This window comes from Phoenix dactylifera, chromosome 8 (genome assembly GCF_051530095.1).
Source record: "Phoenix dactylifera cultivar Ajwa chromosome 8, Ajwa_hap1_PhDact_Kaust_v1.1, whole genome shotgun sequence".
NCBI classification, from domain to species: domain Eukaryota; kingdom Viridiplantae; phylum Streptophyta; class Magnoliopsida; order Arecales; family Arecaceae; genus Phoenix; species Phoenix dactylifera.
The window spans coordinates 29,966,915-29,979,537 of record NC_143197.1 but is presented as its reverse complement, the minus strand read 5'-3'; the positions used below and the strand labels follow the sequence as shown (position 1 = coordinate 29,979,537).

Genomic DNA, 12,623 nt, shown 5'->3' with positions numbered 1-12,623 from the left:
TATCCCGAACTGCTTCATCTTCGTCCTTCGATGGTCGGGAGGGTCGCTGGAGGGAGATTGGGAGGAGACACTTCCGGAGTGCCTCCCTGCCTCCGGCGAGGGCTCCTGCTCGACTGAAGCCGAAGCTGACCGGAGGTCCCGGCAGGGGGGTCGTGGAGTCTCCATCGGCGCTGCAGCCGAGTGCCTCTCCGGTTGAGGGTGGTGCTGCGTCGGGCGGAATGGAGCCGATGCGTGAGGGGAAGTCGACGGCGGAGCCGGTGGCGGGGCCTGAAGTTGATGGGCTGTGCTCTACTAGGGCGGTGCTCCCCCCCCTCCCCGGATGCCGGAGGCTCCACGTCGAGCCGGTCGGTTCGGTTGACTCGGGGCGCGCTGATGATGCCGGTGGCGGCGGCTGATGTTGGTGGACCGGCTCGTGTCGAAGGAGGAGAGGGTGGTGAAGCTTTCATGGTGGAGCTGGGCAACGAGAAGGGAGTTTCTTGCCTCTCTGCAGAGACTGTGGCGAGTGCTTCCCATGCTCTGTCGACCACTGTTCAAGCCGGGAGAACTGGTTCGGAGGAGCTGGGCAGTCCGACCACAGAGAGCAGCTTCAATTTGCCAGTTGGGGCGGTGGTGACAAGGGGTGTGTCCGGGGGCTCGAGACAGGGGTCTCCGATTTTGGATCATGGGAGGGTTGTTGACCTGCTGAGAGCCTCAATCCAGGAAGGCAAGCTGGCTCCTGGTGCGGAGGGAGGTAATTAGTCTTATGAAGGTGCTAGCTTGGAATTGTAGGGGGGCCGCCAAACCTTCCTTTTCCTCCTCTTTCAAGAGGTTAGTACAGCTTCATAATCCTGGAATTTGTTTCCTTTGCGAAACACGGGTATCCGGTAATGGATTACGTCGAGTTCAGCGGCGATTGGCACGTGATTGGGATTCCTTTGCAGTGGAGTCCCGGGGGTTATCCGGAGGCATTCTGATGTTGTGGAAGCGGGGTCTAGGTTCTGTGGATGTATTTTGTCATTGCTCTCAGCAAGTGGTAATGGTCATTTCAGAACCGAATGAACTCCCGTGGGTGTTGTGCGGGGTTTATGCTAGTACCGATTATAGGGTAAGGAGAACTCTTTGGGGAGAACTGACTAGTCTGCTGACCTAGGGAGTACCAACAATGGTAGTAGGGGACTTTAACTGCATCTTAAGCTCAGAGGAGAAGAGAGGAGGTAGACAATACTCTGATTCGGTGGATAGAAGGGAGTTTCGTGAGTTTGTGGGGAGGAATGGATTGGTGGACCTCGGCTTTTCTGGACCTCGTTTCACCTGGTGCAATAATCAATCTGGGCAGGCTAGAGTGTGGGAGCGGATCGACAGGGCCATTGCATCCCCAGACTGGATCCAGCGTTTTCCTGCCTACCAGGTTAGTCATCTAGCTCGGATTGCTTCTGACCACTGCCCTCTCTTGATATCGACAGAGGCAAGATCGGTGCATCATAGCCCCTTCCGCTTTGAGAAGTTGTGGTTGTCATATCCCCAGTCATGGGATGTAGTCAGAGAGGCGTGGAGTGTGCCAGTACGAGGGGATGCCATGCAGAGGGTGTCACGCAGGTTGGAGCTCACCAAACGCCGTCTTCGGCGTTGGAACCGGGAGACTGTCGGCAATATCTTTAGGAGGTTGGAGGAGGTGGAGGCAGTGATTTTGGACGCCCAGGGGAGGGAGGATCGAGGAGAGGACCTTACGGAGGCCGATATGGTGGATCTGCGGCGATCATTAGCTTCCCACCATTCCTTGTTGCGCCAGCAGGAGATCTTTTGGAGACAGAAGTCCAGAATTCAGTGGGTTAAGGATGGTGACCGGAATACTTATTTTTTTCACCGATCGACAGTTATTAGAAGGCAAAGAAATATGATCCGGTCCTTGAGGGTTGAGGCGGGCCACCGGGTGGAGGAGGATTCGGCAGTTAGACAGGTATTAGTCGACTTTTTCAGGTCCAGATGGACTGAGGATGGGGGGATACTTGAGACGGGTCTACTTCCCCGGTCGGAGATCAGAGTGGATGAGTCAGAGAATACAGCCTTGATTCGGCCAGTGTCAGAGATGGAGGTGCAGGAGGCGGTTTGGGGTCTGGCAGAGGATAAGGCCCCTGGACCGGATGGCTTCCCACCATTCTTCTTCTGTAGATATTGGTGTATTATTCGAAGGGCAGTGGTGGAGGCAGTACAGTTTTACTTTACCCATGTAAGGATGACAGATGATTGGAAGGCCACCTTTATCACATTGATACCGAAGCGTGTGGACGCTTCGGAACCGAGTCATTATAGACCCATCAGCTTGTGTACCACCTTGTACAAGGTGGTGGCGAGGATCATGGTGGGGAGGATGAAGAGCCTGATGCCACGGATCATTAGCCGGGAGCAGGGAGCCTTTGTGGGGGGGAGGAGTATCTCAGACAACATTTTACTGGCTCAGGAGATGATGGGGGATCTGCAGCGAGCCTCTAGGAGGCGATGTTTGATGGCAGTGAAATTAGACATGGAGCGAGCCTATGACCGGATCCGGTGGGACTTCCTGCGGAGGGCACTAGAGAGTCTTGGTTTCCACCAGGTTTGGATTGATTGGATTCTTGGATGTGTGCAGGGGCCTAGCTTCTCTATTCTGGTCAACGGCACGCCATCGCCCTTCTTCCGTGCTACTATGGGACTTCGCCAGGGATGTCCTCTGTCCCCATTTCTGTTTATTATTTGCTCGGATGTTCTTTCCCGGGCTATGCATGCTGCTTGTGGGAACCGGGAGCTGACACCCTATTGCCCAGCCCCGGGTGCCCAACCTCTCTCACACTTATTATTTGCAGATGACTGCCTCCTACTCGCCAGGGCGCGGGTGTCGGATGCCAGAGCCCTCCAGGGCGTACTGACAGAGTATTGTGTGATGTCTGGGCAGAGGGTTAATCTACAAAAGTCCACTATCTTTTTCAGCCCTAGCACTGAGGGGAGGGTGCGCCGGGAGATCAGGGCGACTATGGGGATACAGGAGCAGACGGGGGCCCTGGTGTATCTTGGGGTTCCTATCACAGGGAGGAGGTTACGGGTGGCAGAGTGCGCCACCTTATTGGAGAGGGTGCGGAGCAGACTAGAGGGATGGAGGGCATCGTCTCTCTCTATGATGGGGAGATTGACGTTGATCAGGTCAGTTCTGTCTTCCATGCCTATTTACTTGATGGCTCACACAGTGGTGCCAAAGACTGTGCTGGTGGGGATTGAGCGGCTTATGCGGAGCTTTCTTTGGGGCTCCTACCGGGGGGGCCATGGGATACATTTGGTGGCTTGGGAGAGAGTGTGTTTACCACTGAGGGAGGGTGGGCTGGGGGTGCAGTCACTCTTGGTGCGACGCGAGGCTCTTTTGGCACGGAGGGCGGCACAGCTTGTCCTGGAGCCGCTCGGTCACTGGAGCCAGGTTATGATAGCCAGGTATGGCCGAGCGGGTCTCGAGGGCCAGGCGATAGGACGGCGGAGGAGATTCTTTATGTGGCGAGAGATTGGGAGGTATGTGCCTATGGCCCTGGCGCATTCGAGGTGGCTGATCGGCGACGGGCGGAGTGTTGATGTGATGGAGGATCCATGGGTGGATGCAGTTCCTTTGAGACTATGGCCGACGACTATTAGCATTGAGGTGGGGGAGGGACTCCGAGTTTCTGATCTTCTCCGGCCGGGAGAGGCAGAGTGGGATGGTGACAGGCTGGGCCAGCTATTTGGAGAGCACCTAGTTGAGCGGGTTCGGTCGATTCCCCTTTCGGGATTAGCAGGTCCAGATGTCAGGGTCTGGAGCACTACCTCTCGAGCGAGTGTTGGGATCGGAGAGGTTGCCAGGCTCCTTCAGTCAGGCTCACAGTTGGGCATAGATTGTGGCTGGGTGTGGAGGTTTGGGCTACACCAGCGGGTTGCTCTCTTCCTGTGGAAGGTGGCCTGGGAGCGGTTGCCGACATGCTCAGTGTTGTGCAGACGAGGTTTGAGCCTTTCCCCCTCTTGTCCAGACTGCGAGGTGGAGGAGTCGGTGGATCATGTTTTATTCCACTGCGTATGGGCGAGAGGGGTTTGGAGCTTGACTGGGATTCTGGGGGCCACCTGGAGTGGGAGAGATCTCTTCCTGGAGGAGGTTCGGCTGTGGGCTAGTGCACCTCAGACACGGGGATTGGCTATCAGGGCGTCTTGTACAGCGTACCAGATATGGCTGGCCAGGAACGCCCGAGTGTTTGGTGAGCGTCGGCTATCCCTACGTTTTGTGATGGAGCGGGCCAGAGCTCAGGCTGTAGAGATTGTTCAGGTAGAGCCAGCTCATCGACCTTTGATAGCTCGGGACATCTGGGGTTCCTATATTGCTTCGGCAGCTCCTCACAGGGTATTCTTTACCTGGGAGCCCCCACCCCCGAGCTTCCTCAAGGTCAATTTTGATGGCTCTGTCATGGATGGCGGCAGGAGGGGAGGGGCCGGATTTGTTGTTAGGGGCCCGAGTTTTGATGTGGTGGCAGCAGGGGGCCATCAGATTTTTGATATCTCTGTTCCAGGGGCAAAGCTGCGAGCGGCATGGATGGGCCTGTCTTATGCGTGGCGGGTACTCCGAGCGAGCTCGGTTTTTCTGGAGGGTGATTCGGCCACGGTGATTAGCTGGATCCGTAGGGGCCCGGGTAGTCATGCATGTGTTCATCCTTTGCTTCGCGACATTTGGACAATGGTGGGAGAGGGGGTTACATTTCAGGCCAGGCATGTATATCGTGAGGCCAATGGGGCAGCCGACTGGGTGGCTGCGTATGTAGCGAGCCACTCAGGAGGCACCCTTTGGGCTGGGGTGAGAGAGATGCCCGGTGCCCTTCGGGACATTTTGTATTCTGACTCCTTAGGGTGTATTCGTACCCGTGTTGTATGAAATGACCGCTTTAGCAAAAAAAAAAAAAAAAGGTGTCGGAAGGCAATACAGCGGGTTTTTTTTTCTTTTTCTGGAAGCCGGTAACGTGTATAAAAGAAGGAAAATTGGGAAAGAGTTTCTACGTTGCCTTCGCTCATTTTCGTTAAAACCTGGTTAAAGCATGGTTATCAACTTAACCAGTCAACCAGACTCAAATTTTGTACGGTCAATTTTATCTGGTCAAAGCATTTTAAATATTTAACCATGGTTAAAAAGACCCCAAACCTTCTATTTTCATTTCCAAAATGCCCCTAGAGATATTCCAAATTCTTTCCCTTTTTCACTTCAAGTAGGGTTGGCCCCGTCCCCTTTTCACTCTGGCCTATTCTCCCTATTCTCAACTCTCATTTCATGCAATATCGTGGGGGCTTTTGCCATCTTGGCTAAATCCCGAGAAATTATACCCTGCACCCTATGTATAAGCTTAGCGGTACATCAGGCTAATTTAGTTCCGTCACATGCACTCCCTCATTATAAAACCCTAGCCTCTTGCCTCCAGCTCTAACTCCCCTTCCCTTCTCCCTCCTCCGGCCATCATAGCCTCTATCATAACCATGGTACGACCTTTCATCATCATCATCCAACCTCTTGAGGGCAATCTAACCACCGTTGTATCCAACTCTATCTCCCTGCTCAACGTCCTCATTGCCTCAATCCGTCCCGACATTGTTTGCTTCATTTATGCGAACCTCTTCAAGAACCGTTGCTAGCCCTATATATGCTATCTCTAAGCATGCCAATCATCAAACTTTCATCAAGTCTTAAGGCATCAATCGTGTCGTCTCCCATATCCACCCTATCCCTAGTGGTGCCAAGGAGCCTTCAGCAACATGATTTGCAGTGGGGCATATGTCATGCCCCGAACCAAACCCGTAATAAACGTCATATGCCTACAAAATGAACTATACAGACATGCATGCATGGCTAGTTGAACAACAATATAATCTTTCCCCAATATCCATAACAAAACAACTTTAAGCCTTGAGAGCTGATATAATAACATTCCATAGAACCTTTTCATCAATATATAACTCAGAATAACAAGAGTCTTAAAACTTCACGACAGTATTAATATAATTCACATAAAAGTCTCCAGATCCAAATAAAACTAATAAAAAGACCAAATAACAATGATAACTAAAATAACTAATTAAGACTTACAAGATGCTCACAAGCTGTCTAACACACTCCCTAGAAACCTGGAAGCAGTCGCAGCTCAAAATCCAAAAATAGAAAAAAAAAAAAAAAAGCTAGTAAGCAACAAAACACTTCAGAGTGGGTCAGAACATGTTAAAATATAACAAATCAAATATATATCATTGACTAGGCAAAATCTCGTACTTATCAAATATTAGAGAATAGCATCTCTTGTTCTTTTCAAAGGCATATTTTTCATAAAATTATACTAATTCTAACATTTAGATGTGGCCATGTTACCCAGTGACATGGGTTAGAGAACAGATATTTGATAACAAATAACAGATAACAGGCCCTCGAATAACCATTATTCTAATCATCGGAAGTACGGTATCGAAACTAGTTTCTTAGATTACAAGTCGATTGGATCAATGATAACCCTCATTAAAAGGGCCAAAGCAAATCATAGCCCTACTAAATATATAGTCGCGAATGTAATTTTTATAAGTTATCTAATCGGATTTTAGAATTTATATTCAACATGTTACATGTTCAAAATAACTCATTTTCAAAAATATAAAATATATATTTAATTTTAATTTCGTTTTCATAAAAACTACTTTATCAAGCAATATTGGCTATAATTTTTCAAAAATTCTTAGATATCACACTATGAAGAGCTAGCTAATACCCAAGTTAGTTCACAAAGATTCTTTGGGACCTAATTACCTCAAAATTACACACATGTATCGAATCACTAGCACACTTACATTTTAAATTAATTTCTAAAATTTCTACAAAATTCCAAAATTTCAATTTCTAACTAACAACCATTATAATAGGAAAATTAACACGATTATAGTAATCAAGTTACCAATCTTGCCCCATTTTCCTCTACAAAGCAATAAAAGGCAGCATAGTGTGGGCACTAAATTTCTTCCTGGCAAAAATACCATAGAGCAATATCTAAGAGATACAACAAATGGAATAGCAACATACTTGAAGTACTGGCACTCAGTCATGGCTTCCAAGACCTCGACAACTTCTTAGATGGAAGAGGAAAGAGAGGAGAATTGGTGGTGCCCAACCTTAATCTCATAAGAAACACCAAGAGTAAGAGTAAGAAGAACGGTTTGTTTCGAAACTGAGAGTGAATTATAATTAAGGTTTTGAATCTCGTAGGATGGGGGTGTTCCGGTTTTTTTATAAAATGAGACGCCTCACTTTTATGTCCGATTCCGGTAGCGATCCTAGTCATGCGTCTAAGTAGATATCCTCCATCTATGACCTCTTCTTTTTTTTCTTTTTTCTTTTCTTTCTTTTCTTCTACCTTCTTTTCTTTTCCTCCTTTATTTTTCTTCTACCTTCTTTTGTTTTCTTTCCTTTTTCTTCCTTTCTTTTTCTTTACCTTTCCTTATCCCTTCCTTTCTTTATTTCTCTCCCCTCTCTTCTTTCTTTCTTTCTTTCTTTTCTCCTTTTTATTTCTTTTTAATTTTTTCTTTTCTTCGTCTTTCCTTCTTTTCTTTCTTTTCGCTTTTTTCTTCTCTCTCCACACGGACGGGCCGGTTTGGGAGTCCCAACCTCATTCCAATCCCATTTTCTCATAGAAATAGTACGGGATGGCCAAAACGGCGCCCCTCGTCCCATTGGAGCCTAAAATCTTGCTTTAGATATTGGTCCAAGCATTCATATTTGAGATCTACTGTTTTAGTGAATATCTTTGGAACGAAGGAGATGATAGAGGAGAGAATAGATAAGAGAGATGGGAAGGTGAGGCGATGGAAAGGAAGAAGCAGGAGAGAGAGAGAGAGAGAGAGAGAGAGACGTCGAACGAAGCTTCAGGTGTTTGTGGGAGGGAAGAAGGGAGTGGCAAAGGCTAACGGGTAGTGGAAGAGGAGGAGAATAGGGATAGGGGCGGCACTGGTTGGAAACGAGGGAGGAGGAGGCATGCGTGAGAGAACGAGAGAGAATGAGAGGTGACAAGATGCGTGCATGGAGAAGAAAGAAAATAGATAGAGTAGAAGTTGAGGCGGTGGAGGGAGGCTTGCAAAGGAATAAAAGCGCAAGAGGTGTTGGGCCCTTTGTAGCCAAGCCCACTAAGATCTTGGGCGGGGTTATCATAGCATGCTTGTCCCTACTAAGATATAGCACCACTGGCATCACCACGTCAACGTCAACCAGCGCTGAGTGTCGCCCTCGCCGCTTCCGCTATCCTCCTTCCTCATGGCCCACGACCACCGCATCGAGTCCGTCCTTGAGTTCCCCCTTGTCATCTTTGACTCTACCAAAGGCTTCGGCGGGCAATGTGAATCATATGCTTTCTATGTTTCTGATAGCATGTTCTCATTTTAGTCATTATGATATCCTTGTTGAGAAATTTAGGGGTGGCAATTTATGACCTGGTTTGTCAATGCAACCTACAATTCTACAAACGATCTATTTTAAGCAAGTTCGGATTTGACATATATAGATTTGGATCGTAAACAGATCAACCTATCTGAACCCATTTATTAAACATATCATATTTGAGTCTAGACCTTTAACACGTTTAACATCTTTCGATCTATTTAATAATTTGGCCGGATTATGATTTGACCCATTTAACCCATTTAATACCTATTTAATTCATTCAAAACTTACTGAACCCATTTCTACCATATATATCTAACCCGCTTAACTTATCTGATATGTTTATATCCATTTAGTCCATTAAAAATCCACTTAACTTGTTTAACATGCTTAATCTGACTTGACCTATTTAGTAAATGAGTTATACAAATTGGGTCGAGTTACCTGCTTAATAAACGGGCCGGTTCAAATAAATTTTTTTGACTTGTTTAATAAATAGGTGAGGTTTAGATTGACAAATATTATTTAATCCGACCTATGTCCAACTTGACCCAACCTAATTGCCACCCTTATTTAAAATGGCCCTAAATTTTTGTGCTGCATGGATTTCAATGACAACTTTCTTTTTTTCTAGTAAGCAATGACAACCTTCACTATTGAACCACCGTTACAATTATTGAACATTTCTATGTGTTAGCCTATCCATATACCATGTCTAGCTAGTATATCATATATAATATCTTTGCAGCAAAAAAAAGGAAGGCCAATCAACAAATGCTACCCAATACATATTATAACATGGTGAATTGTTGAGAAGGGAGGACATAATGCTCACAATAGGAAAGTAATAAGTGGTGTTGAGAGAGCAGTACTTATAAGAGGAGATGCATTCATGTCCTTTTTTTTACAATCATGTTTACGTTATAGAAATTATTTTGATAATTTTTGGTTGATAAAATAATATAGCATGAATATATATATATATATACTAGGTGAACAATGTATAGTTCATGTTATAAGTAAAGTACTCTTTAGCACAAAAATAGCCTAAACCATGCATTTTGCAACCAAACATCAGTTTTACCATCTCAGTCAAACAACACTTTATCAGCCTTGTAATTAATTGGTTAAGTAATGGTTACCGATGCATAACTTTAGCTACCTCAGTTAGCCATCCAGGAACCAAACGTAGCTTCAATCAATAAAATTTGATATAATAACACTTTTGTATTAAGGTGGTACATGTTGTAGCATCAAGTGTTTCATATGATGTGGAACACATACAACTACTCTTCTTTCTCTTTCTTTCCTATATGGAATCTAAGAACTATTTAGCTGCTGATTAAATCCTCTACATTATCAACCATAAATTAAAATAAACAAGCGATCCTTCTTTTCTCTTTTAATGTTGGTTTTCCATTCTCAACTTGAGGGCTTTAGGATTTGAATGTAAGCTCCTTGTTAGAATCTTCATGCAAACTTGATTGAAGTTGCTTGATCTTTTGTTAAACTTCAACTAAAAAGTTCTGGTTTTGTACTACGGGCTCCCATATAACCTCACACAAAGGAAAAAAAAAAGAATAATTAAAATGTGTCATCCTTTTAAGTGCTAGCAAGAAGAAGATTAATGTATATGCGTGGTTCATTCCTATGTTTTGAAGACACCAGCTCTTTTTTAGGCACACATTCATCTTAAATTAATACACAATGAAAGCTAAATTAAGAGTTGGCCAACAAGAAAGTTATAATGGGTTACTCAAGAAAGGAAAAAATATAAATGTACAAAATTTTTATTTTAAAAAGATAGGTCCAGCATACAAGACTTCCACCCCATGGGTAAAGTTAAATGTATGCAGCTTTAATTGATGAACAAACTATTTTCATTTTTTTGAACCCAAGTAATAATGCGGCAACCTTATCGACTCATCCCGAAGAGAACCTTCCATTTTAATCAAACTAGACATTAAAACAATGGTCTTATCTGGTGCAACAGCCAAACTATCGAACGCAGCTTCTCAATAAGCACTAAAAGCACTGCCACGGACTTCATAAATTCATCCTAATCATTTGCGAAAGAACTTGTTACAAACGGTTGTTTCTCGATTTCCTCAATTAATTTGCATGCCAGTAAACCGTACCGCCGTACGTACGTTACGAAATATAGATTTCCTTACCATTTATCATTTATCTCAATAAAAGCAATTAATATAGGACAGCCATATAATCCCACCTAAAATAATTGCTTCAAGTGTCACCACAACCTGGCCCCAAAATTCCGCATATAAGACTATGCGAATGACAAATAAACCCATAAACCCAAGCCATTGGCCATGGAAACCCTTCCATTTCCCTCACTATAAAAGAAAGCCACCTTTTGCTTTTATCCTAACGCTGCCGTTTGCTTCCTTAAACTCCACTTGTTAGGAGCAGTACTAATCTATTGCTGTTCATAGATTTGGAGCCAAGTATGGTGAGGTTGCATAGGCAGCAGGCAGAGAACATCCCAAGCTTAAACTTGTGCAAGGAAAAGGGCAAAGAGGTGGTGGTGGAGAAGGTGAACTACCATCAGCAGCTTGAGGCGAACTTATACATGAGCCCTGAAGCATCTGAGCTGAAGAGAAAAAACCTGCTTCACCGAATGGAGATGCTGGACAGGGAGAAGCAGCAGCTTGGCAAAGGGCCAAGCTGTAAGCCTTCTGATGGAAAGCAGAAAGACTCGGCGGGGCCGGACGAGGACAACAGGACAAAGGACACTCAGGAACTGCACCGTCTCGACCCTAAGAGATTGAAGAGGTGAGCTCTATTTGATCTTAGATCTTTTGCTATCCGATAAGTTATACTTCTATTTCTTCGAGAAAAAAAGGGTTTAGATTGAGATAGTATATTCGTGGACTTCTGGTTTTGTAGGTTGCGAAACAAGAGGATTTACAGCCGGCGCTACCGGTTGAAGCAGGAACTGAAGAAGCTGGACCTCGAAGACATGTACAAACGCCTGGTGGTGAGAGCAGTCACTTAGATAGCTAGACATGTACAAAGCCGAGTAACGAAGTTATGATTAGATCATAATTCATAAAAAATCAGATAGAAAAACAAGTTAAATGACGTTTTCAGTACTTCCAGGCGACATTGTATATATAGTATATATCTGTGTGTGTGTGTGTGTGTTTGAAGCAAGGATCGAGAAGATTAAAGTTTGAAAACGAATGTATTCCCTAAATTAACCGTACCTAGAAATATTGGTTATCGTCAATCGTAAAGTTTATATGTATCATGCACAATAGATAAATTTAACCAGAATCTTTTTGTTCAAAAATGTTTTGCACATCTACAACTGTTCATAAGAATCTTATATTATGCTTATATGCATGACTCTCATTAGTGGTGCATCATCAAGCGCACTGTCACCATTAAATCTTTCCAAATGCTATATATAGATAACAATGCGTTCAATAGTTTGCCTGGATGAAAAGATATAACCTTTTTTAGCTTTATACCCCATGGCTGGATTGTAACTTTTCAAAGATACCTTTACGAGAAAACTTTGTCGCTAGTTGCAGGAGAATAAGAAAGCACTTCCTGACATGATCTTGAACTATGATGATCGGAAGGCACGACTGAATAACGAGAATGATGCACTCAGGAGGAAAATAGCCGATCTCACTAAGATCTACTACGAAAAAGCTGGTAAACATGATGAATCAAATAAGAAGGCCTTGCAAGCACTCTCAGCTTATGTCTAACCACGGTGTTGATGTTTTTTCTGGTAGCTCAAGTGGAGATGAGGAGGCAAGAACTGAGGGAGCTGAGAGAGCTATTCAATGTGCAGCAAGCGCAGCAATTTCACCAGACTCAGCTGATGCCCCAACAGCCGTTCCAACCTTGTCCAAACGATTACTTTTGTCTTTCCAACATCTTCTTCTAGCTAGAACCCGACTCGGAGGCTTTAGGATTACTTCTAGATCTCTATGGCTACATGCTTGTGTGTGTGTATATATATAAATAATAATGAAGTATTTTGGACTTATTCCTTATGAATGTTTTTTCTTTCTTTTTTTGTTTTAATGCGTTATAAAGCCTTAAATGTGAATAATAGCTTTTTTACTCTGAGAAATTTTGATTTTAGTAGAAAACAGGGCTACGGACCTCTGGTTGACTAAACTAGTTCGGATTTAAATGAAATATCATGGAGATAAATGTGAAGTTTGTTAAT

At 44.7% G+C, this 12,623-nt stretch overlaps 1 protein-coding gene across 1 annotated transcript; it reads left to right on the top strand.

Moving 5' to 3' along the window:
• The first annotated feature begins 444 nt into the window (after positions 1 to 444).
• LOC149753077 (uncharacterized) lies at positions 445 to 12,153 on the top strand. The gene is made up of 5 exons (XM_089924975.1): positions 445 to 730; positions 1,179 to 4,220; positions 10,867 to 11,206; positions 11,321 to 11,411; positions 11,965 to 12,153. The coding sequence occupies exons 1-5, from the start codon at positions 445 to 447 to the stop codon at positions 12,151 to 12,153; spliced, it is 3,948 nt and encodes a 1,315-aa protein (XP_089781101.1).
• The last annotated feature ends 470 nt before the right edge of the window (positions 12,154 to 12,623 follow it).